General features: G+C 48.0%; 1 protein-coding gene and 1 long non-coding RNA gene across 3 annotated transcripts in view; both read right to left on the bottom strand.

Annotated features, from left to right (window-relative positions):
• Positions 1-4,297: 4,297 nt before the first annotated feature.
• LSG1 (large 60S subunit nuclear export GTPase 1) lies at positions 4,298-16,413 on the bottom strand. Its single transcript, XM_014888853.2, has 14 exons — positions 16,305-16,413; positions 16,113-16,230; positions 15,774-15,894; positions 15,129-15,215; positions 14,202-14,288; positions 12,054-12,114; positions 11,186-11,362; positions 9,738-10,151; positions 9,345-9,446; positions 8,384-8,527; positions 7,948-8,071; positions 7,282-7,361; positions 6,475-6,648; positions 4,298-5,224 (listed from the first exon to the last, which is right to left on the bottom strand). Exons 1-14 carry the CDS (start codon positions 16,383-16,385, stop codon positions 5,045-5,047), a joined length of 1,950 nt encoding a protein of 649 aa, XP_014744339.1. The 5' UTR covers positions 16,386-16,413; the 3' UTR covers positions 4,298-5,044.
• A 329-nt stretch (positions 16,414-16,742) lies between these two features.
• The window catches only part of LOC148222659 (uncharacterized), a 46,395-nt gene continuing 38,770 nt past the window's right edge, over positions 16,743-24,367 (bottom strand). For both annotated transcript variants that reach the window (XR_015805734.1, XR_015805735.1), the window contains exons 2-3: positions 22,450-23,091; positions 16,743-18,107 (exon numbers count right to left, since the gene is read on the bottom strand). This is a non-coding gene — a long non-coding RNA (uncharacterized LOC148222659). The remainder of the gene's footprint in view (positions 18,108-22,449; positions 23,092-24,367) is intronic.

Below are 24,367 nucleotides of genomic sequence, written 5' to 3'. Positions count from 1 at the left end.
CTAAATGCAGGGGGAAACATCAGCACAATCACAAGACGAGACTGCTGGAATCCAGCTGTGAGGTTGCAAGTCTTCCAAAACTCCAGTTCCAGAGAAGGAAGGTGAGAAAGGGGGACCCCTATGCCATATCTCAGCAGGATAAGCATGAAAGATGTTGAGAACTGTCCCTGCTCCACCAGGCAGTGCTTCAGGCACAACATAGCATGGCAGCCTGTGGTGGCACCCGAGAGCTTCTCACCTTCCCCCAGAGAGTCCCAAAGAAGCATCTTCTGCTGCTTATTGCTTGCTTGGCTGAGGTGTTTGGATATCCTGGAGGGGCTGCAGCTTGTCTGAAGGTGCCTGGGCACAGCACAGAACAAGGCCGAGCAGCAGGGCTGGACTGGCTCCACTGCACCATCATATCCTCAAAGTCCCACAATGAAGAGAGAGGAGCAGGCAGTGCCCCAGGCAGGTGGCAGGGAACCCCAGGCAGCTCCCTGGACAGCACAGGACCTGCACTGCCTCCTTCCAGAAAGGGGAACGGGCTGCATTTGAAACTACTAGAAGGTTTTTGGTTCTCCCTTTCTCCGTGTCAAAGCACAAAGCAGAATAGTGCCGGTTTCCATTTTTCTCACACACTTCCCTCGCAATGTGAGGAGAGGGCTCAGGAGTACATGGAGTAGCCAAGCAAGATGTGGAGTGTGTCCAGAATGAGAGCATCCCTTTTCCCTGGGACCCACACAGCAGTGGCTCGTGAGCATCCCCCTGCACAGCCAGTTCTGAGAAGCTCCAAGCAGAGACACTCTTGCTGAAAACCCAGATGAGCCTGTACTAGTTTACCAATGCTTACCAAAACAAAGGGGCTCTGTACAGGCTTCCAACTTCCCTTTGCTCTGGGGAGACAGCAAAAGCCTGGATAGACTGCAGGACCTTCCCTCATGGATGATGTTTCTGGTTCTTTGCCTTAACTCCCAAGTGACAGAGGGCTGGTGACATTTCCAGAAAGGCAAACCCAAGTCTGCTCCACCCAGCACGCGCAGCCCTCCTGCCCTGACACCACCCATGGGACAGGCCCTTTTCCCACAGCCACAGCAAGAAAGAACACTGGGGCAGAGTTCCTCTGACTCAGTAGCGGTTTCTTTTCCTCTTGTCCTCACCATGACCTCTCTTCATGTCCTAAGATGTCTTGGGCACCTCAGGCGCTTAGCTTGGAGAGACTATTTTCTGAGGTATACTGGAGAGCTGCTCCCTGCCTCTCTCCCAGCTGCCCCAGAATATTTTTCCCCAATATTTCTTTTCCTTCTACAGAAAAAAAAAGGAAAAAAACCTCAGTTAAAAAAGCAGGATTAAAGCCACCACACAAGCAAGGAGGACACCACAATACCACTTCTCAAAGACAAATGGGCTAAAGGATCCTGCAGGAGCCAGGCAATGGCATGAAGCTCCTCACAGGAGGGAAGGAGCTGTAACCAGAGAGGAAAAAAGAAAAGTTGCTTCTTACTTTAAAGCAAGTGGCTCAGGACAATTAGAAAAAAAGTTGCTTAACTTTTATAAAAATAGCTTAAAAGGCCTGGACTCAGCTGCTGCCTTGCCATGGCCAGAGCCATGCTCCCCACTGTGGTCCTCTTAGCCACCTCCTTGCCAGGGTGCCTGGGAAGAGCAGCTCGTGAGCCACTCTGCAGTGGTGTGATTGGGTGGGGAGTCCCCGGGGACTCACACTTCTGCTGGGATCCTGAACTGGAACACGACCCAACACTGCTGCTGGGAGCAAGAGAGCTGCTCCTCTGCCTGGGAAAGGCCGGCCCCTAATGGCAGGAGAGGGGGAGTTCAGCCTTCTCCAGACACAATCGAGGAGTTTTGGTCCAGGTGGTGACTGCAGAAAACCAGCTGGATCCCACATGGCAGTGCCTTGCTGCAGACTCCCTGGTGCAAAAAGCTATCATCCCTTTGATCCCTGACCTGAGACATTGGGAAATGATCAGACCCTGACAGCCCCACAGTGTGCAGTGGGGTGATGGGCAAAGGACTCGTTTGTGTCGTGCTGGCTCTGCCAAGCTGAGGGGAGTGAGGCTCCTACATCACCTGCCACCACCTGCTGTTAGAAAAGCTAGAGCACCCACAACAGAGTGGCTCAGCGATTTGCATCCTGGCATTCCCTACCCCTCAACTGCTTACCTATGACGCTTCAGGTTTCAGGAACAGAGTAAAAAATACTGCTCTTCCTCGAAACAAGACTGCAAAATATGTTTTTGTAGTAGCTAGATGGCAGCTCAGACATGCAATGGCAAATCTGTGTGAAGCAGAGCCCCAGTTCTCTGGACGTCCAGGGCAGAGCTGGTGATTGCACCCCAGGCTGCCAGTGCTGCCCTGCAGGTGTGGCACAGACCCACCTGTGTGGCTCCACGTGCTGTGGGAGAGACTGCGGGCTGGTGTGAGACTCCCTGAACTGGGCCCTGCAGGGAGAACTGTAGTTCTCAGTGCAAGTGCAGGATACCATATAAGGCCAGTTCAGCTCCAGACCATACTCCCAAACCAGTTCTGCATTTCTGCTGCAGGTATGAGTGCAGGAGGTAACAACATCACCCAGGAAAACAATCTGCTTGCATTGTAAAGCAAAGCTGCCTGAAAGGGGAGACAGAGTGCTGGGGTGCTGGAAGTACTGTGGATCCCAAAGAAGAGACTGGAGCCAGTTGCAGCCCACACTCCCTCTACATAACAAGGCACTTGAAGAAAACAGCACTCCAAAATGGAAACTGGCCCTCTCCACAAAGCAGTGGAGCAGAAGCTCATTCACAGGTGGCTAGGGCAGAGCACAGTATCTCCTTTGTGTTGGCTCTGACAAGAGAGCAGTGCCCACATGGCCTCCTGCCTGCCAGCTGCTGCCAAGTGCTGTGCTGAGCTGTCAGCAAGGCCCAGCTGGCACTGCCCAGTGAGGGATGTGGTTCAGCAACACATCAAACCACCACAGGAAAGCATTCATTTGCCTCTTACCTATTTTGCCCACTGCTCAGTAACAGCATGAAATATGAACAGGTGTTTACATCCTTCTTCTGTTGATGCAAGAGTCCTTCAGTACAGCAAGGAGCAGCTTGCATTTAACACCTGAGCACACAGTACTTGCTTGGTCATATTTACATTATCCTCCATTCACTCATGCAAACACTGAAAGTTGCTTGGCAGGTGTCACGCCCAAAGGTTTCTGAAAGCAACAAGCAGTTGATCCAAGTCTCAGACCCTGGACATTTCTATCACTCACGAGATTTGGAAGGGTCCACATTAGGACACAGCCTGTCCAGCAAGGCAGCTCATGGAGACCCAGCTAACAGGAAAGGGCAGACAATGCAAAAGAAGAGAAGTTTGGTACATGCAACATGGGCTAACAATTGAAAATGCTTTGAAAAGAGAAAAACAGAATAGAAAAAAATTCTTGACATCTTCAATAAAAGATAATCCAACTTCAGATTGACAGGTAATAGCTTCACACAAAACAGGACAAAAACAAAGGTTTCTGAGCCATCAAGTCCCTAAAGTGTTGTAAGGGACAAAAGCAGATACCTTTCCTGCAAGGAGAGTGGAGAAGTCAGATCAGTGATTTGGCTAAGGCATAACCTTTTCAGGAGACAAAGGCAAAGATCACCTTCTCCAGGAGAACTAGATTAAACTGTCTCTCCTGAGAATCTACTTTCTGCTATGGTACACTGATTTAAAATACCATTGACGATATTAAATCAGTGTAACTATGCTTTAACTTCACAGATGGCAGGGAACTATCTTCCCTCCAGTGATGTAATCAGGAACTCGAGAGCAGGCACTCCAGGGGAAGCAGAAGCTGAGAGCTCTGCTGTCAGGGGACCTTCTGCATACAAAGTGCAAACTGGCTGTACAGGACACACACAAAGGGTCACAAATCCAAAACTGGCTTGGCTGCACACCCCACGTTTGCTCTGGCTTTGCTCAGCAGTTGCTTTCATCTCTCCATCCACATTTAAGGCCTGGAAAATACAGAATTACAAGACAGCAATCCCTTTTTATAGTATCAAGAGACTAGCATCATGTGTTATTCCACAACCTAAAAACAAAGCATGACTCGTCTTCATGAGCTTTTCCAGTCCTATCATTACTTCCAGAGTTGAACAAGGAATGAAAAGCTCTTACCAAGTGCACAAACATTTTCTCAGTAGGGCACCTGAGAAGTAAATCTCATTTTTATCTGACCCCAAGTAAAGTCTTTTAGCATCAAATACTCATGTATTCAATTAAAATCTGCTAATAGACAGTTCTCTGATTTAGGGCAATGAGATAGAACATGACACACATCTAGGAAGTTAAATCTCAAATATATTTAAGGAAAAATTAGCACCAGATTTTTAGCCAGTCATACGGAGCCAATGTTTTAAAATACCAGTGGGAAGTCACATAAAAACAACTGATACCAGCTCAGTGTAAAGGATTTAAAAACAACTTTTTCTTTGCATGGTGTGCTGTGCTCTGCTCAAGCTGGGAAATAGGGAGTGGTTACAGATCCTACAGAATAGGGCTGAAAATAGAGAAGGAAGAGAGCAATAAAGATCATTTTACCTCACTTGTCAACACACTAAAGCATTTTGTCAAATTAACAAAAAATCCTTACAGACAAAAAGAAAAAAAAAAAAGGCAATAGTGTCTCAAAATGTAACAAACATCACTCATTGAAATTCAAATGTTTAAAGATTTTAGTCAGTTTTACAGGGCTTGCTTTGATTGCAACAGCTATAAAATACATCCTTTATGGAAGGAAAAAACATTCCTGCACGGCTCCATCGGCTCCCACTGAAAGGATGTTTCAACAGCAGTCAAATGTCTGGGCTGGCTTCCAGATAACACGAACAGCCAGGTCTCTCTTGCTCTCAGAAGGGATGAACTCCTGCCACCCGAGCCCACTCTCATCTCCTGCCCGGCCAATCCACTGCAGAGAGCTCACAGGTGAGCTAGTGATGCCCACTTATCTGGTTTTTTTTCCCCCTCAAATAAGGCCTATGAGACAGTGCAGTCCCTGTCCTGAAAAGGCAAAGTACTGGTGCCACAGCTAAGCCTCCAGGTGCTTGGTGATCCTGCGGATTTTCTCCTTCTTGTTCCTGTTTCCGTGTTTTTTCCAGGGCTTTCCTACCACATTTCCAGGATTGGGTGCAGTCGCAGGTACAAGGCCGCTCCCAGGCCGGTACCCCATGGCAGCCCGGACTCCTTTCATCAGGGCACGAACATTCTCCTGGAAAAGGAGACACAACCACCAGTGACCCAGGAGAAGATATTCAACCACTGCAGGATGTCAGCAAAACCAGACACGGGCAAGCTCAAACCCAGCAGGGCCCGCTCAGCCCCTGCTCCAGAGCTGCAGGAAGGTCACGGCAGGCAGCCAAAGCCTGCCAGCAGCTCCAGCTCTGCCAAGCTGTGCCGGCTCCCCAGCATCTGCCACTGACTGACACCACGTCCCAGCCAGTATCAGCTCCAGCACCAGGATGGATCCTCACAGCCTCTGCTCTGTGCACAACAAATTGTCTTCACAAATAAATCTGGCGCCCAGGAAAGCCACAGACCAAAATAAGTTGCTCAAGTCTGGAGTGTGGGCAGCACTGACGGGGCTCGCAGCTTGTGCCAGCGCTTTGGGCAGACAGAGCAACAGTCTGGTAATCCCAAAAATTCTTTTCAGGTCACAGTTTTCTGAAATAGCTCACTCTTTTTTTTTTTTTTTTTTTAAAGAGCCCGAGTTCTTGTTTTCAAAATACATGATTATCTTAGCCGTGCTAAACAAATGGTATTCACATCCAGCTAACCAAACAGAATGGAACACGCTGTCTATGACCCACCCTATTCACAGCTAAAAACCTGTTCTAATCTTTGTCAGGTATGCAGATCTGGTCAGTTTTGATAGATGCCTGTGGGATCTAACAGGAATCATACAAGTTCAGAAAAATTCCCATTTTCCACCTAATTTTGAGATTTATTGACTGGATTTTAAATTAGTTTGTATTCTTTTCATCTGATTTCAGGTTCTGAGTCAAACTCTCCAGCTAGTACTAAATCAATTGTCTTAAAAAAGCTTATCACATCCTCTAAATACATCAGCTCAGGAAAGCAATGTCAGTTTGAAGGATCTATTAGTTCAAAACCATGTTCTGGGTCAGTTGCCATGTCATTCCTCCTTTCTTCCCAGTCATCCTCCTGTTTGCTCAAGATTGATGTCTGATTCCTAATGACAAGGGTCACCCTGCTGACCTCTGAAAAATCATCTGTGCACACCTCATTAGCAATCCTTCTGTCACCTAGCACACTCCCAGTGATTTAGGAGATATTAAAAAGAACAGAGAGCTCTTGGATAGAAATTATATGCAGATTCCACAGCATCAAATGCCATTAACCCAACCCAGCACACTGTCATCCTCAAAGGTGGTTTTCCCCCAGTAACTACAGATGAGTGCTGCAGCAAAAATTCCTAGCAAAATCTCTTCCAGAATTTACCTGATGGAAAAATGTTTTGTCCACCACATTTTCAATTTGTTTTACTTTGGTATTTTTCTCAGGCTTCATCTGTCCAGTGGCCTGCACAGTTGTACTGTCAGGGCATCTTTGATGTTGGTGCTGAAAATCATTTGGGTCAATACCAGGAGGTGGGTGGCAATATAACAGCTTCCCCTGTGAAAGCAATGGGGGACAGTTAGCACAGAAGAAATTCTGAGAGGAAAGAAAACAACTCCAAACCTAAGGGCCTGAAGTTTAGGGGCTCACACTGGCAGACTATTAGTACACTTTATTTCTTCTCCCAGGCATTAACTGGCTTGACTCCTAAGTTAAAGTACTGTTCCACCTCTACATCAAAGCACCATTTTCTGCAGTGTCCAGCCACAAACAACACAGAGCAAAACTCTCAAGAGCACCAGGGGATCCTATTAAGAAATTATCAACACTAAGTTGCTAAGAGGTGCTACAGAAGTATGCATTATTAAAACACTCAGAGCAACAGTCCTTAGTGCCAGATATCGGTCCAACTGTACATTATGGGTTCATTTCCTGAGTATCTGCTAGCTATTCTGGAGATATGATTATTTATTTAGCTAGCAACATATTTTTAAGCAACCACCTTCCTAAGATTAGGCAGCTTGAGAAATGCAATTTATTGTTTTAAAACATAAAAGCAGCCCAATTTCAAGAGTCATTTGATACATGGTGATTTTATCCAGAGAAACAGAATTTACTTTATTATACTCTAGTGCAACCTTTAATTCACCTCTGAGAAGAGAGGAAAACCCAGATATCTGAAGCACTTACACTGACATAATCTTTTAATACATATCGAGCTGATCTCGGCTGGTCTGGCTGTCCATGAGATGTCATAAAGCCCCTCATACCTGGAAGAGAAATCCAAAGTATATTCTGTGTAAGTACAAGGGAATGTTAGTATGTTCTCCTTTGCTGTCTACCACCCATTTGTATTCTTTCTCAAAAATATTCCCTTAGAAAGAGGCTTCTCTGGGGGAAAGCAAGGGAAAAAAAGGGAAGAACTTCGATGACTCTAAAGGTACTGCAGAAGCATCCTGACCTGAAAGAAATTATAAGAGCTGACAACTCCCTGCTAGCAGAAAACTGCTAGGGTTTTATTTTTGTTTTAAAGGCAGAGAATAAGAATTCACTGCAGTCTTCAAAGTCTAACATCAGACACAGGTGGTGGGAGGAATCTGAAAGGGTAAGAGCACCACACTGTAGACTGGCAGGGTATTTCACCAGTATCTTCCACACCATCACTGTATCTGTCAGATGGGACTGGCAAAGCACCACTCCAACACACACAGGAGATGAGCCACTAACAAAGACCACTCCTGAGAGGAGGGCAAGTCCTAACCCAAGCTGGGCCTAACTTTAGAACGTTCTCCTAAGGCCATGTTCAGGACCATGCACAGAGTGGAGGTGACAGGTTTTAAAAGGATCATCACTCACATCCATATGCTGTTAGCAGCTCCTCAGCTGTTGGCTTTCGATCTGGATCCTCATCTTCCCTTGGCCTTATAATATTTATTCCATAGGTTGCTTCCAAAATGTTCCGTGGGATATGCTGGCAAACATAAGCTAGTGAAGGAAACCACTTTGTGATTTATAGCTATGCAAGTAATCTTGCCCTTGTCACTCTAAGAGCACACACAAAAGAGTGACTTTTGGATTTCGTTGCAAACCAGAAAAGTAGCAAAAGTCTGACAGCAGTACCAAGTTGAAATGAGATAGGAAAAGACCAACACAGCAGGTCTGTTTTATCCAGTATGTCCCACCTCCCTCAAAGCATGAGCACGTGTGCTGCTAGCAGGGCTGGAACACCCTACTTGGCATACTTCAGATCCACCCCTTGCATACACTCTCACAAACCCCATGCAAAGGATATTAGAGAAACAGGTGGAACATGGTCCCTCATCTGATCTATAGGCAGAATTCCAGAACAAATCATTTCTGCCTTGGTAGAGACGAAAGATGGCATCACCAGACCAGGGCAATCACAAAGGCACAGGCCAGGCTCCACATACAGAGTCTACATAATAAATAATCCATTAGTTCACTATGACAAGTCAGTGTCCATGGAGAAAAAAGGAACAACAATAAAAAAAAAACCAAATGCATAGATGAAACATGGATGCAAATGACAATAAGCAGAAATTCTGCTAACACAGACACCTGCCCTGCTGGTCCCAGCCAATTAATTAAGGAGATCAGATGTAGAAGACTGCAACACCTTCAAAGTTCCTAAATAAGGTGTCCAGATGGAGGCAGCAAGATCTTTAGCTCTCCAGTCTGATGGGAGAGAAGAAAGCACTCCAGAAACCTTTAAGGGCATTGGACCTTCGGAAACAGCTAGGAGTTTGAGAAGTACAAATCCCACAATGGTCCCACACTATAGCACCAAAGGTGCTACCGCAAAATCAAAGCTTGATCAATATGAAAACATCAGCAAAATTACATTTATTCACAGAAATTATGTAGACAAGCATAGTTTGAAACCTTGACCATAAGCTATTTGGAAGAAGACTCACTTTAAAAAGCTTCTCTCCTCATGACTGGTGTTGGAAAAAAAAGGACAAGGTAACTAAATAAAAGCAGATGGAAAACATGCCCCATTGCACAGCAGCTCTCATGAATGACTCAAAATCGAGCACGAGTTTAGAACCAAGAATTAAAGTTCCAAAATTACACACATCAAGACCACCCCTCTCCAACCTACTCTGCCGGCCACAGTTCAGGCTGGCAGAGTTCTCAGTGAGTGCATGTGGTTGCAACTAGGTCATAATGAAGCTCTCTTGCACTGGGGAGAAAGAAATTATAAAGAGACTGATATTATTCATTAGCAATACCTGGAAGTGTTTTGTACGGCCTGGTGTAGCAGACACCGACACCTTCTTATTTCCAAGGATTGTGTTGATGGTTGAACTTTTGCCAACATTAGGGTAACCCACCTAGATGACAAAGAAGTAAAATGTTATCAGGCAGCGTGATGGCAAAAGATTGACAGAGCTCTGACACAAGTTCTTTAATAAAATGTACTAAAAAAAACCTAAGGTAAGCAGAGGGGTTGAGCTCCAGGAACTTCAGTAATAATCTTTGCACAAAACCCACAGTGGTTTGTGCTTGCTAGTTTTCATACCCCTATAGGAAGTCAGGTTACAGGATTAATTTTTCCCATGGAGGGAGCATGAAATAAAAATTTAGATTAAGTAAGTTCCATTTAAGCACAAAGTCCAACTCACCAGCCCAACATTTACTTCCCCATCCTTCACCCTTGGTCCATCATGCATAGTTTTGAATATCTCCAGCAGCTCATCTCTCTGTACCAGATGGCTGAAGTTCCTGACGTTCCTGTTCCTCTCCTGAACTGCAGCACCATCAGTCCTGCTTTCCATCCTCACTGGAGCAACAGCATTTGTGTTGTCACCAGCTTCATCTTCAGAACAGGTTTGCCAGTCCTCCTCTTCATCATCTTCACAGTCTTCATATTCATCACTGCTGTTATCATCACTCACCATAACCTGATTTACATTTTGCCAAGTGCTGCCTGTGGATGCTCTTTCTGAGCTACCTTGTGCTGTGTTGTCATCTTCTTGACTGGAGCCTTCATCCTCAGAACCACTCGGGTGCTCCAGTCCACCTTCAGCACCCAGTTCCTGTGGGAACAGCAGTTCAGAGGTGAAATGCAACCACAACACCAGGCCTTGCTGCTGGCTGCAGAGCAGGCAGCTGTCATCAGCCTGATCCCAAGAGCTGACAACTCAGTGTTTACATCACACTGGGGTTTTTTAGAGGTCTTAAGCAGGATGTAGGAAAAACTAGCCCATTTCAGGAGAATGACAAAGGCATTCCAAGGGGGACTCTTCACAGCTTCTCTGTGAAGTCATTAAGAGGTTCCTCTCCAGTATGAATGTGTGCAGACCCACACTAGTTTGTTTAAATTGTTAAGAGTGCCAAGTAAAAGGAATGAATGTTGTTTTTCAAAATGTTCAGAACACAAAGCCATTTGATTTCATGTTTAAGTATTTCATTAAAGTAATTTCAAGTTGTTTTGTTTTCAGTCAACTCTACACTTCTTCCCTGCAGAGAGTTTACATTCAAAAATGAAGATATTTTCACAACAATAGTATTTTGACTTTTCTTCCCAAAAAAGAGAAAAAAGCTAACACCTTCAGTCTCACTTTTAAGCCAGTCTGTAAAAACATTTCATACAAGGAATATAAACTGGATGAACAGAGTAGGTATTTTTGGAAGGATATATGGGATATTCCACAGCTGAATGGCCATAACAGAAGCAGCACCTATTGATAATATGTAATTTGGGACAGCAGCTCAGTTTGTTCGACTGGGTAAATGGCTTTCAGGTACTTTAGGTTCTCTAAGAAACACCTCCCGTCCATGGGAAAGTAAACAACCTCTGTACAGTAACCCCATCCCTCATAGCATCCCTCTTGGAAAGGCTTCCAATTCTTTCAATTAATTAAGAGTTTGCAAGCAGGTCTACAAGGGCTGCTTCTGTCTTCTGTACTTTATTCACCATTTTACTATCCCCACTTCTGTCTCCGAATTGATCCTTCAAATGCTGTTTTACAGCTGCACGAGTGTTTAAAATAATCCTTTTGTGCTCAGGTATATCACAAGGATAGCTGCAGCCAGCACAGACCTCATTTGAACCGGTCACCTACAGTACCTTTGATTGTCCACACAGCCGTTCACACTCTGCCAAAGCTGACCAGAACACCACCTTGACACCCTCTTTCTCAAAGAACTGTGCCCAAGCAGCACGTTGCTCCTCACTCAGCAAATCTGCTTTGTTGATCAGGATCATGTTCTCCTTGTCATTACTGACTTCCTTAACGTAACTTTCCTAAAGAAAACAAGAGAATGATCAGTTTGTACTCTGGTTTTGACTCCTTCCACCTCAGGACAATACAAGAGCAGCAAGATAAATTCCTCCACGCAGCTCCACACAAGCGTAGCCAAGCTTACCCCTGGGTTGGTGGAAGTGCTGCTCAGCAGAACAGCTACAAGAACAAATTGGAGCATGCAACTACCACAATACAGCTTGTTGCTGGCCACGTGTGCAAACACCTTGTCTATTAGAGCTGTGACAAGACATTAATCAGCACCCTGCAGCAGGAGCTCTTAAGATAACAGAGCAATTTCATGTCTTGCTGATGCAGTGTTCTATAGCCTATCATTGCAAACTTGCCACTTCAATAATTTTTGATCCTTTGTAATCCTCCCCCACATTTATTCCACTATGCTTTTACATAAGACAATTCCTTTACACGAGGACACTTCTAATGGGTAATGAGGAATAATATAATATCTACAATGTAACATCTGCAGAAGTACCTCTAAATCCGTAACATTCTGCGTGAAATACCAAAAGACAAAAAAAATTTAATGCCAGAATACTTGCATCAATTAATAAGATATCCACTTAGGCACAACAGCAAAACAGCTTCAAGATGGCTGAATGTATTAAACAAAAAATGTATCACAAACATTAAGACATAAAATGAAGACAACATTCAAGAAAGTGGTTTACTTACCAGATCTTGACATCTAAACAGAAGGGGATTTCTGGCATCTACTATCTGGACTACAATATCACTGCAAAAGTAAAGGAAAGCCCCATAAAGTACTCCTTCTTACCTTGCCTCAAAAGAAGCAGTAAGACAGCGATTATTCACTTTTACGTTTTGCTTGGAATTTTAATATTTTAACTGTATTATTCTACTAAATACCTTTACTGAACAACAGAGCAACTCAGCAGCCCACCTGCCCAACAGAACCATGCTTGTGCTACAAGCCAGTACTGCCATACAGCGTTTCCTCCTCACTTGGCTCATTCTCCTGTACAACTGTACAGCGAGCAAGGGGGAATAAAACATGCCAATTTTGCCAACCCATCTCCCCTTCAGAAATGCTCAGCAGTCAAGAACCACAGTAGCAGTACTCCATCATTTAGAATGGTACTAAAAACTATGATAACACAAGTTTGTCAAGTTTGTTTATTTCTGTCTGTTCTCATCCTCAACTGTGGCAGAGTGGCTATGGAAAAAAAGAAGAGGTGACTTTCCTACACAGAGAGATATTTTGGAACACTGTTGTCCTCCTTGCATTCAACAAGATGTACAAAGCCTCACACAAATGACTTGTAGACTCTAAGCATTTGATATTGGGCATTTTCAAAAGTTCCTTTGTGCTCTTTTTGTCACAAAAAGCATAGAACAATGAAAAAAATAGCCTTAGACTTCAGTAAAATACGTTGCACCCCCATGCAAGCAAGGCCTTCCAACATGCTTTTAGGAAACACCTTCCAAACCCAGACACCAGGCTGCCACCACATACATGAGCAGGACTCTTTAGTTCCACACAGTAACTAAATGCAATGGGTTCAGACTCCTAAGGCATCCATGCTTTTTTTGTCAAAAGGAGGGGAAAATTTAATTACAGCCTCTTTCACTAGAACTTCTCCAGGTAAGTAATTTAAAATACTGCCATATATTATCACATGCTGATTCTATTTGTTTGACAGAGATTTCTGTTAAGTCAGGACAGCTTCAGAACACCACAGGTCAAATAGAAGAATTTCAAGCCTCACTAGGCAGTTCGTTATGTATTAAAAAAAAATTTAAAAAAAATCAATATTCCCCCCCACCAAGGGAATAATTTAATAAGCCACATAGGTACAAAGAGGGACTGCACAGTTACAGACATTCAAAGATCAATGTGAGGTAAAGCTGGCACCATCATACTGGGATGGGGTACAGAGAAGTTACTGAGCCACACTGCTGGGAACGAGTTTGAAGCAAATACATGGAAAAGGCTGATAGCAGATCAAATTATCTGTAAAGGTTAAAGGACTAAGTGACTTTTCCGTTCATTTCTGACACAGCATCCTCACTCTACATGAAATAAAAAGTTTCAACAGGAGCAGAATTAATAACACATTCCAGTCACCTCAAAATACCCAGTACACTCACACTGCACATCATGATACCCTACAATGGATGCTCCTGACCAGCACTCTCCCAGCCAAAGGCCCAGCAGCACTCAGTACAAAGCCCCTTCTGTGAAAGGACCAGCTCACCATGACCTCACTGGTGAAGTATTTTTCAATTTTAGGAAAGTGAGACGAGATGATCTCAAATTTAATTATTAGTGAAATTAAATGCCTCAGTTAGATTACTGTAGCAAATAGCACTCTTATTGTATTACAGCTTAGCAGAGCAAACAAAGTTATTCCTGTGGTACGACAGCCTCTTGTCTTCTGTGCACTGCTGCAACTTCTATGTGTGGCAAAGAGCCGAGGACCAAGAGGTTCCTGCTTTCCCAACATTACTTAGTACTTGCCTCCTGCCCCTGAACATCAGCTGCAGCTGTTTGCTTGGGAAGGAGGGGAAAGGGTTAATCTTGGCAAGATACCTCAAAGGCACTTTCTCAAAGGAGGCCTCCAATACAGAGAAAGGCCAAGAGCAGCAGCCTCTGAAGAATCTTCAGAAACTCACAATGAAACACCTGCAGATCAGTGTTGAGAGCTAGCAAGTACCACATAAACAAAATCAATATAGTGCTGATAATATAACTTAGTAATTTTCCCTGTTCTGAGACACTCCTAGCTTGTCTCAAAAGCCACAATTCATGAAAATACAATCAACATAATTTAAAAAAAAATGGATAGCAAAATACTTTACCTTCTTTCAATCACTCTCCAAAGCTGTCGCCAAAATTCCAAGTTTCTTTCAAATGGGGTTAGAATTAACTTTTTCTCTTCCTCGAGGCTAAGGCAGAACAGAAAAAACTGTCACATTTGGTCCATGGCAGGCTGTAAGCTCACTACCAGTTCTTCCCGAAATCCAGAAGGCTTTAGTTTTGCAGAGAGCAATGAAACCAAAACTCATATAGAGGTACTATTTCTGATGCTTTTTCAAATAGATCAAGCACTCAAGTACACTGCTGTCAGTGGCACTGGTTCAGTGGTGACACAATGGCTCCTGATCTTCTCAATGTGGAAGTGGTAAAAGACGGAGAGAACAAGAACTCATCAAGAGTCTGCCTGTGAAATTTGAGAGCCACAATAACAAATGAGAGAAGTTATCCCAAGTGCCAGCAGTTTCTTAATTGAGTGCCACTTGGAAAAAATAACTAAATTTGGGGATGGTACCTGAAATACCTCTATACAACCTTTAACTTGGTGTTACCACCACCTGAACAACTTTGCTCAGGGCAAGCATGGGTTTGCAGGGTGTGAGCAGATACCATCCAACCCTCCAAGCCAGCAGATGTAGCACCAGACCAGCACAAGCTGCTGTATGCAGGCTGGCAGCACTGCTTTCTATTCAGAGCAGCACTTTTGCTTTTAAAACACACATCCAGTAACCCTCTACTTCACAGGCAAATGAAGAACATCATATGCCATCCTGAATTATTTTACAAGAACATGAACACACAAGACAGCTTTACAGAGCTGACTGTGGCTGGGATGTCCAGCCTTCCAGGACAAGTACAGAGCACTACTGAATAGACATTAGTTTTAGTGGTCCAAGGATAAGTACAACCCACTGCTTCCCATGCCACTAAATGCCACCAGCTACTTACCCAGCCACAAGCAGCATACTCACTGGGCAAGTTGTCGCCTCCACTCAAGAAAGCTCTCTCTCTCCGCTTGCTTCAAGTCCTCTGCGCTGGTTGTCCTATCCCAGTGTGGCCTATAACGAGCGTATTTTGGAGTGAGTGGTCAGAAACAGCAGTCAGTCCAGCTGCATTACTTCAGTAAACATAAAGAACATAAGCACCGCACGTTCAGCTATGCTGAGGTAATGGTTCAGATGTGCGTGCATCTGTTTTCAGCAACTTTGAGTACACCTTTCCAAACTCCAGACAGCATATACACCAGATACCACAGAGCTGTGTTCTTGAGCTAAGCTGTGTAGGATTCTTAAAATGGAGATCAATCTCTCTGTTCGCCATTCACAGAGCTCTGGAAAGGCTTACCAAGCAGCCTGGATGCACCTGTACAGCAGTGCCAGGCTTTGGGCAAGGAAAGCCACACCATTAGGCCAGAGAGGCTGGCACTGGCAGCACTCACATGGCAGACAGGCACCTGTACTGTGGGTTACAGCTGGCTCATACACGTTAGTTAGTGGCTTCTTCAAAAGCAGGGTATTGCCAACCTGAGGACTGTCCTCAGGCTTGCAGTCACGGAGGGATCAGCCACGGAGCCCCACTCGGCCAAGGTCATCTAAGCCCAGTCCTGCAGAACTCACCTCCGTGGGATACGCAGGAACTCCTGATTCTCCTGGTGCAGCTGCCGAACGCGCTGGGCCTCCTGTGCTGTGAGCAGGCCCGTGCAGCTCTGGGCAGACACGATCTGGGCATTCAGACGCTCTGAAAAGAGAGACAGTCACCCAAAGCCACCTGTCCCCAGCCCTTCCACCCCTGCTACCCCATCCTGTCCCTGCTGACCCCAGCCCTGGCTCAGGGTCCCCAGTTTCCGCCCCGCCAGACCCCACTGCCAGCCCCCATTCGCACTCACTCTTCCCAGAACCGGTATCCCTCCGCCCCGGGATCCCTCCTCAGCCCCCGGGCCCGGCCCAGCTGCTCACCAGCCACGAAGCGGGTGCCGGCCAGCTCGGCCGTGGCCAGGAACTCCTCCAGCGGGCTCTGCTCGGGCGCTGACCGCAGCTCCGGGCCGCGCTCGGCGACCACCTCGCTGGCATGAAGCTGCCGGGACAAGGTACCACCGTCAGCCGGGGCCGCCCCGACCTCTCTCCCGCCTCCCCGGCCCCCCGGCTTACCCATGAGGAGGTGCCCCGGCGCTCCAGCCCGCGCTGCCGCTGCAGGGAGCGCCCGAGCCCATCGCTCCGCTTCTTGCCCATGTGCCGCCGCCGCCGCTCCGCCGACGGAAGAGGCGGGCCGAGCGCCGCCTCCCACCGCCCCTTCCGCCGCCCGGCGCCTCCGCCGCGCCCGCCCCGCGGTGTCCCGGTGTCTGCCGGCAGGGGGTGCCACCGCACCGGCACCGACTCCACCGCACTGATACCACCGGCACCACCGACACCACAGACACCACCGCACCGATGCCACCGACACCACCGACACCACAGACACCACCGCACCGATACCACCGGCACCACCGACACCACCGCACCGACACCACCGGCACCACCGACACCACCGCACCGATACCACCGGCACCACCGCACCGACACCGACACCCCCGGCACCGACACCACCGCACCGACACCGGCCATCCCCAGCCAGCCAGCCCATGACGATAGGACACAGTCTGAGCCTGCACAAGGCGAGGTTTAGGTTGGACATTAGGAAGAATTTCCTCACTGAAAGGGTGATTAGACGTTGAAGTGGACTGCGCAGGGAGGTCGTGGATTCACCGTCCTTAGAGCTGTTTAAGGATGTGGCACTTAGTGCCATGGTCTAGTTGATATGGTGTTGGACTCTATATCAGAGGTCTTTTCCAACCCAATTGGTTCTGTGATCGTCCATCCATCCATCCACCTATCTATCCACCCATCTTTCCATCCCTCCCACGGTATGGTGCTCATCATGGACACACATCTCTCTGGCTCTCCCCACCTCAGGCCCAGTTCTAAGCCTCTCCCTCCCATAGCAGCCCCACCAGTAATGAGCTCGGGGACACGGTTCACTCCCCCCCACGGTCAGTGCTGCAGCCGGAGGCCCTGGCAGTGGGGTGACATGCAGGGCTACCAGCCCAGCCCGTGGCAGTGCCAGTTACTCTTGCTGGTTCGGCCTTCTGCAGATGCTATCAAACCACATCATGCAAAACCCCGCCCGGCAGCTAGCCATGGGGGCTGGGGTTTGTGTCTCCCTCTGGGGAAAGCCACCAGCTCCCGTGGCTGAGGCTGACCCTGCACCCTGTAACACACCCAGGCCAATGCAGGTTCCCCTTCCCTAGTGTCCATCATCCCAATAGAGCAAACAGTGCATGCAAGGAATTATGGTGGCAAAGCAGGATCCTGAATGCAGCTGTGGGAGGTACACTATGAGGCTGGTCGCAAAATCTAGCCAGAGTCTGGACATCTTTGCCAGATGGAGGACATTGCATGACCAGGCAGGGAACCACTGAATGGATTTCGGCAGCAGCCATTGTGGCTGGGCCAGGTCAAGACGGGAGAGAAGGTTAAATTAATAAACAACTCGACCTGTACTTGCTCACTGAACTGATTTATGAAGCATTTCTCCTTTATGCGTGTTGGGTTAAGGCCAGACAGTTTTCACTACAACTCTGTAATGTGTATCAGTTGTAACTGGAGAATAACCTGTCCAATCCCTGGAAAACAGACAAAGCTGTTCCATCAGGAGCTGGCCACCAACAGCACAGCAGCATGCACAAACCCCCTGGGCGGGAGCAATCTTTTCTCTTTTCTCTTTTCTTTCTTTTTTCTTTTCCTCTGTGATGTCTCCTCATGATAAACGCTCATTAGGAAGACACAGTTTTTCTTTTCTTCTTTTCAAAGACAGTAACTGTGTGGCATAAATTTCCCAAGGACGTCTGAACCTTTGCCATGCTCATCCCAGGCTCTGCCGCCACCACCAGCCTGGTCTGGCCCCTCCTTTGCTTCCTAAAGGCAAATAAAAGAGATGAAAGGGGACTCAGCAGTTGCCTTTTCATTTAGGTGAGGTGCTTCAATGGAAGGCTGGTGGGCTGCAGACAGCAGGCAGAGATTTAGTAAAATCATTTCTAATCAAGTCATCTTTAATAAAACCATTTCAAGTCTTTATGTGGGCACTGAAGCAGTAATATAAGTACTCATTATTGTCTTTCTTTTGTACTTCAGTTAAAAGTTACCTTCCCTCTACAGTGCATAATCACCAGCCAGAGCAGCCAGCCAGCCTGGCCGATGCCCACGCCTCGGGTCTGGCAGCACTTCTAACCCCACAGCTGAGGCACGTGCAGTGCCATTCCCAGGCTGCCCAACCACAGGCAAAATGCTCTAATAATCCCATTGGCACAGCCCTGGCAGCACAGCCTTGGCACCACCGGGGTCTTTGGCTGGGGACTCTGTCAGGACAGAGTGCAGAGCTCAGTGGCCCTCCATGGGACACTTGGAGCTGTGTTCAGTGGCATGAACTGGAAACAGACACTCAAGGACAGGCAGAAGTGCTGGTGCAGTGGGAAAAGGAGGCTTGCTCCACCACCTGCAACCCATCCTGGGGCAGAGAGGTTTGAGAGTAACCTGAAGAACAAAGATCTCTGCATTTAGATTGGGATGTTGTTCCCACATCCCACATTGCTCTTTTCCCCTCCACCTTTCCCCATTTCTAGACCAAAGTGCTTCAGGGACAATTAACTGCAGGTATTTTCTACCACCTTTGTGGGACCTACTTAAGCAATACCCAAATTGCCTTCATCCTTGCAATAGATACATTTCTGGGTACTTCATAACAGCAAGGAATAATTTCTGTCTGATTATGCCAGCAGCACTGTGAGGATCGTGTTGAGCAGAGCAGTGCCAAAGGAGATGCAGACTGGCTCATCCAAGTGACAAAAACATCAGAGCTAGAGTAGTAATTGCATATTTCTAATTGCCATGTTTCTCATCCCTCTCCCATTGCTCTACTGTGCCTACCTGAGCAAGATGTGCTACTACTGAACACAATAGCCTGCTGCTCCTAAAAGACATTTATGTGTGGATTAATCATACTCAGTGAAAAGGGACACTGAGATACAGATGCTGTCACAAGAGCTGCACAGAGGCACCTTGGCACCAGAGTGTGCGTGCCAAGAACACAGACAGGCAAGGAGAGCTTAGAGGAGAGAGGCATGTTGCTGTCAAGTGTGATAAACCTGTTGATTTGCAGCCCATTCCTATATGGTGCAGTAGCTACCACAGCATGCAAAATGAACACAATTTTTGCTGCTGGGCTTTGTTTGTACAACTTATGTCTTTAACAGAGGTACTCGGGCTGGACTGAGGTGTTGTCCTGGGAGAGAAAGCACCCCCGTGCATCACAAAACCTCTCACCACTCCTTTGAAAAGCACTGAGTGCCTAGCACTGTTGGCTCTTTGGAAGGTGGACAAACTTCGGGAATTCTCACAAAATCATTGCATAGACAAAAATAAAATCTACTGCCCTTCCAGCACATTGTAATCATTGACTTGGGCTTCTCTCCCAATGTCTTCTGCCTTGGAGCCAAACCACCACTCGAGTTTTTGATGCATATCCTGAGAATTATTTAGCAGCAGCAGCTATTTTTCAAAAGCCAGTGATAAGAGTGCATTTTTTTGCCTAAAGAAAACATCATTCTTTCTGCACAACTTTTCCTCCATTTTCCTTTAAGGAAGCACTGGGAGATCTCAGGACTGTATCTCTAAAATATTCATGTGATGGCTATTCATTATTCATGTAGGTTCACAATGCTCAATTCAGCAGTACTGCCAGCCTCAGCCTGACAAGCAGACCCATTAAGAAACCCTCCCCACAGCAGCCCTGAAAGAACACCAAGACAATTTTACTCTGTGCACAACTGCAGCTGATTGAACATCCTTCTTTCCAGCTGTACTCAGAAGCGGACTGGCACTGTAGGAAAAGTGGGAGCTTGTTCCCATCTTTTGGTGAAGGTCTTGCTCCTCTTTAGAAAAAGCAGCATGCTGAGGAAACTCCGAAGCAGGGCTGTGTGCCAAAGCTGAGCCCTGAGAAGACACCAGCCCTGCTGGGGCCCTCGGGTGAGTTTTTTAGACTCTCCTTCTTCCACCAGCCCTACGAAGATAAAATCACCTCCTTGCCTGGCAGGGTGGGGGCAAGTTAATTAGAGAGAACTGCCTGTCTCTTTGAAGGCACAGAGCACTGGATGGGAAGCCGATGAGATTTCTGCAGCTCCCATTGTGTCAGCTCTGCTGGGAAGTCTCACCCGCGCTTCCCACTGCTGCCCCTCCACACGGCCCCATGGTGGCAGTCCCCAGGATCCAGCGTTGAGCAGAGGATGCTGCCCCAACACCACCTCTGTGCCCCTTGACTGGCAGCATGCTATGAAGACAGATGTCCAGCACCAGCCCACCCAGCCAGCCCCCCCGAGGGTGCCGTGACACCCAAGGAAGGGCTCTGCTCCTTTGGACACCAGCTGCCCTTCTAATTTTAGCAGCGGGTGCAGGAAACGCCGGGGCGGCCTGTGCAGGAAGCGGGGTGTGCCGCTGTGGGTGACTGAAAAACAAACGGCAGAGGTGTGCCGACACCAGCACGGCCCCGCCGAGCAGCAGAGCCCCGGCCCCAGGGCTACGGCCGGGCTTCGGCACCCCGAGCAGCACTGGCATCACCCTGCGTGCCCCCAGGGGATCCAGGCCTGCCAATACATGGACCTCCTACAGTCTTCATATGGCTCGGCATCACCTGTGCTCCCAGCCCCGACCCCCCGAGCCCTGCCAGGGCACGCCTGCTGCAGGATGGGGTGCTGCTCCCCTTCAGAGGCAGGAGGGCAGCAGGGGTGGCATGCAGCTTCCACTAAAGGCTGTTAAGGACCCTTCTCCCTGAGCAGGTCATGCTGCCCCCTGCCCTGCCAACTTGTCTCAGGCTGTCTGCACTCCTGGTGACTTGCTGCTGGCCAGACCTGAATGTCAGCTGGCGGGGCTGGGGGCCATAGCACCCTGCCTGCCACCACCGGTGGCCTGTGAGGCTCAGGAGCCACTCAGTCTTTCCACCTCATGGAAAAACCTGACAGTTCAGCATTTCCTTTGTCCCAGTTCGGAACAAAGAGTCAAAACTTTGACATGTTGCATATAGAGATTCTGAAATACTTTGTTTTGGAACATAGTGAAATGTCAGTTTGCAGTGACTCTGCACAGGGCAGCCAGCATGGGCAGCCCAGCAGTTCCCTCCAGCAGAGGTGCTGGACAGCTGCCTGCCTGTCTGCACCCCAGAGACACCGTGCACCCCAGAACCTACGGGCTCGTGGTGGGGTGTGACCATGGGTTCCAGCACAGACTGGAGTGGCCAAGGCAGGAGAGGGATGGAGTGTGGCAGGGAGTGGGGTCTGCCGAGGGCCAAGTGCAGCACTCGCTGTGCTGCCGGCTCTGGGCCGCAGGGCAGAGATGGTATCTTACAGATTTTCCCACGCCTCACTTGGGATTTGCATGCGTGCAGGAAGGCAGGTGATGCTCAACAGCTGCTGGGATATTGCATAAATAGAGAGCAGGCTGTTGCACTCCCCCCGGGCTACAGCACCATGCAGATAAGCCCCCAGCGTGCAAGTCCTACACATCACGGGTGCTGCTGGCCTTGAAGGCCAGGAGGGAGCCTCGTGCTCAGTGGGAAGCAAGCAGCACGCCCTGGCCCCACAGGGCAGGCTCTGCTCTCACTGTGTCTCAGCTTCTCCTCCCGGCAATGAAATACAGATATCCACAGGAACAGCCCCAAGCATGGAGCAGGTGCCCCAAACTTAACTGGGCTGCTCCTGGCTGCCAGACTTTACCCAAAAACTGTGGCACAGCTCCTCAGCCCAGCACAGAACTCAGAGCATTTTGTGTGGGAATTGCTGTCACAGACCACCACAATATGTAACAATTTGTAACAGCTCTTCAGCTGCTGAAGCATGTGGCAATCATCTGTGCCCAGAACTGAAGCAGTTGCCACATAGCAGGAAAGAGCTAGTCCTGAATTAACTGGGCCCATTAATGAAGCAAAGAAAGCTACAATGGTCTGGCACACTGACTGGCAAGCCAGATTCCATTCTCGAGCAGGGTTGTGACCACAAAACACTTCCCCTGCTGCTGCACTTCCAAGTGGTACACAGGCAGGTATTCTGCAGTGCTGCTGCTCCCTAGCCACCAGTTCTGGAGTCCCCAGCCGGTCTCTGAGATGCTGATAAGGAAACCCTTACCCTGAGACTGCAATGCAGAAATGGCAGTGCTGCTGCCTTGGGACTGGGGATGCCACGATGAAGACACAGGGGTCAGAGCTCCACCTCACCTTACACACCACTGGGGTTTGCAGAAAATATGCCCAATGACTGTTGGAGAGCCACGGGACACAGCAGCCTGCTCAAGCCACGTTGTGAAAACTTGAAGTCTATATTCCTGAACGCACATCACTTCAATTGGGATGGCAGAGCCCAGCATGACTCTGCAAACAGCTCTGTGGGAATCATTATCAGAAGTGTCTGAGTACCAGCACCAGCCCCCCAGCTCTAACCTCCCTCCAGAGGCAGCACTGCAGGAAGGTGTGTGGGCCTCCTTGCTTGCTCCATCCTACCTGGAGCAAACACCTGCCTGCTGAGCCACCAGGCTCAGAACAGGTTCCTCTGCCCACAGCTGGAGGCAGGCAGGGTTTTGGCAAAGCAATTCCCTCGTATGGAGAGATGACTGTGCCCACACATCTCAGAGGAGCGGATGGGGCTGCTCTCGGCCTTGCAGCTCACAGGCACTGCTCAGGCAGGTGGCAGCTGCTGAGCACGGGGCAGGCGTGGGTCTGTGGGTCGGAGAAGCTGTGGTTCAGCAGAACACCTTGAGGGAGGAGGCAGATCTTCGGGCACGTGGAGTGCCACACCATGCGTGGGTGTCACCTCAAGCCATTGGATTTATTTTATGTGCAGAGCAGCATCTTCTGTTTTACCTTGCAAGACAAAGAAGACAAAAGAAAAGTACATTGAATGCTATGTGGAGATGAATCAGCTGTACAAACCAAAGTCTTTCCCTGCCATGCAGTGGGATGGTCCTGCAGGCCGGCAGGAGCTGTCTGCCACAGGCTGCTGCATAGCACATTGCCCCTCCTGCCCCCCACACCGACAGCTCCGTGGGGGCTCCCAGTGGGTGCCTGGCACCCATCCTGCATCAGGGCTGAGAGCTGAGACCCCCCCGCAAGAGCAGCTGCTGCTGGGCACTGAGGCCGGGGAAGACCTCAGCCCTTCACCTGCCCTCCTGTGAGGTCCCAATGTGGTTTTGTTGAAAAGGCAGAGGGCTTGGTTCAGCACAGTGCTTAACCCAAATGTGCATCTCAGTGGGTGCTGGGATTCACTTCGAGGGGCCTGGCTGGTTTGCCCCAGCCCTAGCCATGCAACAGCTCATGTGCACTGATGGGTGTACAACCAGCCCATGCATCTCTCCAGCTGAAGTCTTCTCATTGGAAAATGGGAGCATTTACACATTCACTTCTCAGGGCAAGCAAAAGCCTTCCTAACGTTGTGAAACTGCTGTGCTAGAGCTGCTGAAGACAGGAAATGCAGCATGTTATTGACCCACACCTACCACAGGCCTCTGGAAACCAGGTGTCCCCTGGGAGAGCTGGGCACTCTCAAGGGATAGTGCTGACCACGCTGCCCTCCAGTGGGGGGGATTTTGGAAATAAAAGCAAATGGGCAAGTGCTTTTTAATAGTTTCATGCTGGTCACTGTGATTACTTGCAATTCCCAAATAATCTGCTAGATGGCATGATGTAATAATAGTAATATTTATAATAACAACGATAACTACATACTGGTTTAATTGATCCAAACTCTAGAAATTATTTGTCAAATAGTTTAGGCAAGTGGTGTACATATTTTACTAAACGAATATGTATTGCCCCCCTTTTGTCGAGCATTTATCCAAACCCTGATGAAGCACCATTATCTGCAACACTGGAATTTCTGCTCTTTCTGGCAAGGATCTGACACATGACACAAGAAGCTATCGTAACAACACAGAGACCAACTTTCTCATTATGTCTGTGAGTGTACTCAGCAACCCCAACAAGAAATTACAAGACAGCTTCTTGTTCTTCAGCTGCTGCATATAAATAAAGAGCAAAGGATTACTCATACATAATAACTAGTATTTGCTGCAGGCCCTTCAGGTCTCGGAGATGGACTACCCAAACCAAAGGAAAGATCATGTTGCAAGAGCAGAATGTA

The sequence above is a fragment of the Sturnus vulgaris genome, chromosome 10 (assembly GCF_052056855.1).
Source record: "Sturnus vulgaris isolate bStuVul1 chromosome 10, bStuVul1.hap1, whole genome shotgun sequence".
Classification (NCBI taxonomy): domain Eukaryota; kingdom Metazoa; phylum Chordata; class Aves; order Passeriformes; family Sturnidae; genus Sturnus; species Sturnus vulgaris.
Note: the sequence above shows the minus strand (reverse complement) of the source record. Positions and strands in the feature narration are given on the sequence as shown.

What these genes read in the sequence shown, in the direction of transcription:
- LSG1 (XM_014888853.2), bottom strand. Translation starts at nt 16,385, where the DNA reads ATGGGCAAGAAGCGGAGCGATGGGCTCGGGCGCTCCCTGCAGCGGCAG. An exon ending in CGGCACCCGCTTCGTGGCTG is followed by an intron (nt 15,895 to 16,112) that starts GTGAGCAGCTGG and finishes CTCTCTTTTCAG; the next exon opens with AGCGTCTGAATGCCCAGATC. An exon ending in TGGAGAGTGATTGAAAGAAG is followed by an intron (nt 12,115 to 14,201) that starts GTAAAGTATTTT and finishes TTACTTTTGCAG; the next exon opens with TGATATTGTAGTCCAGATAG.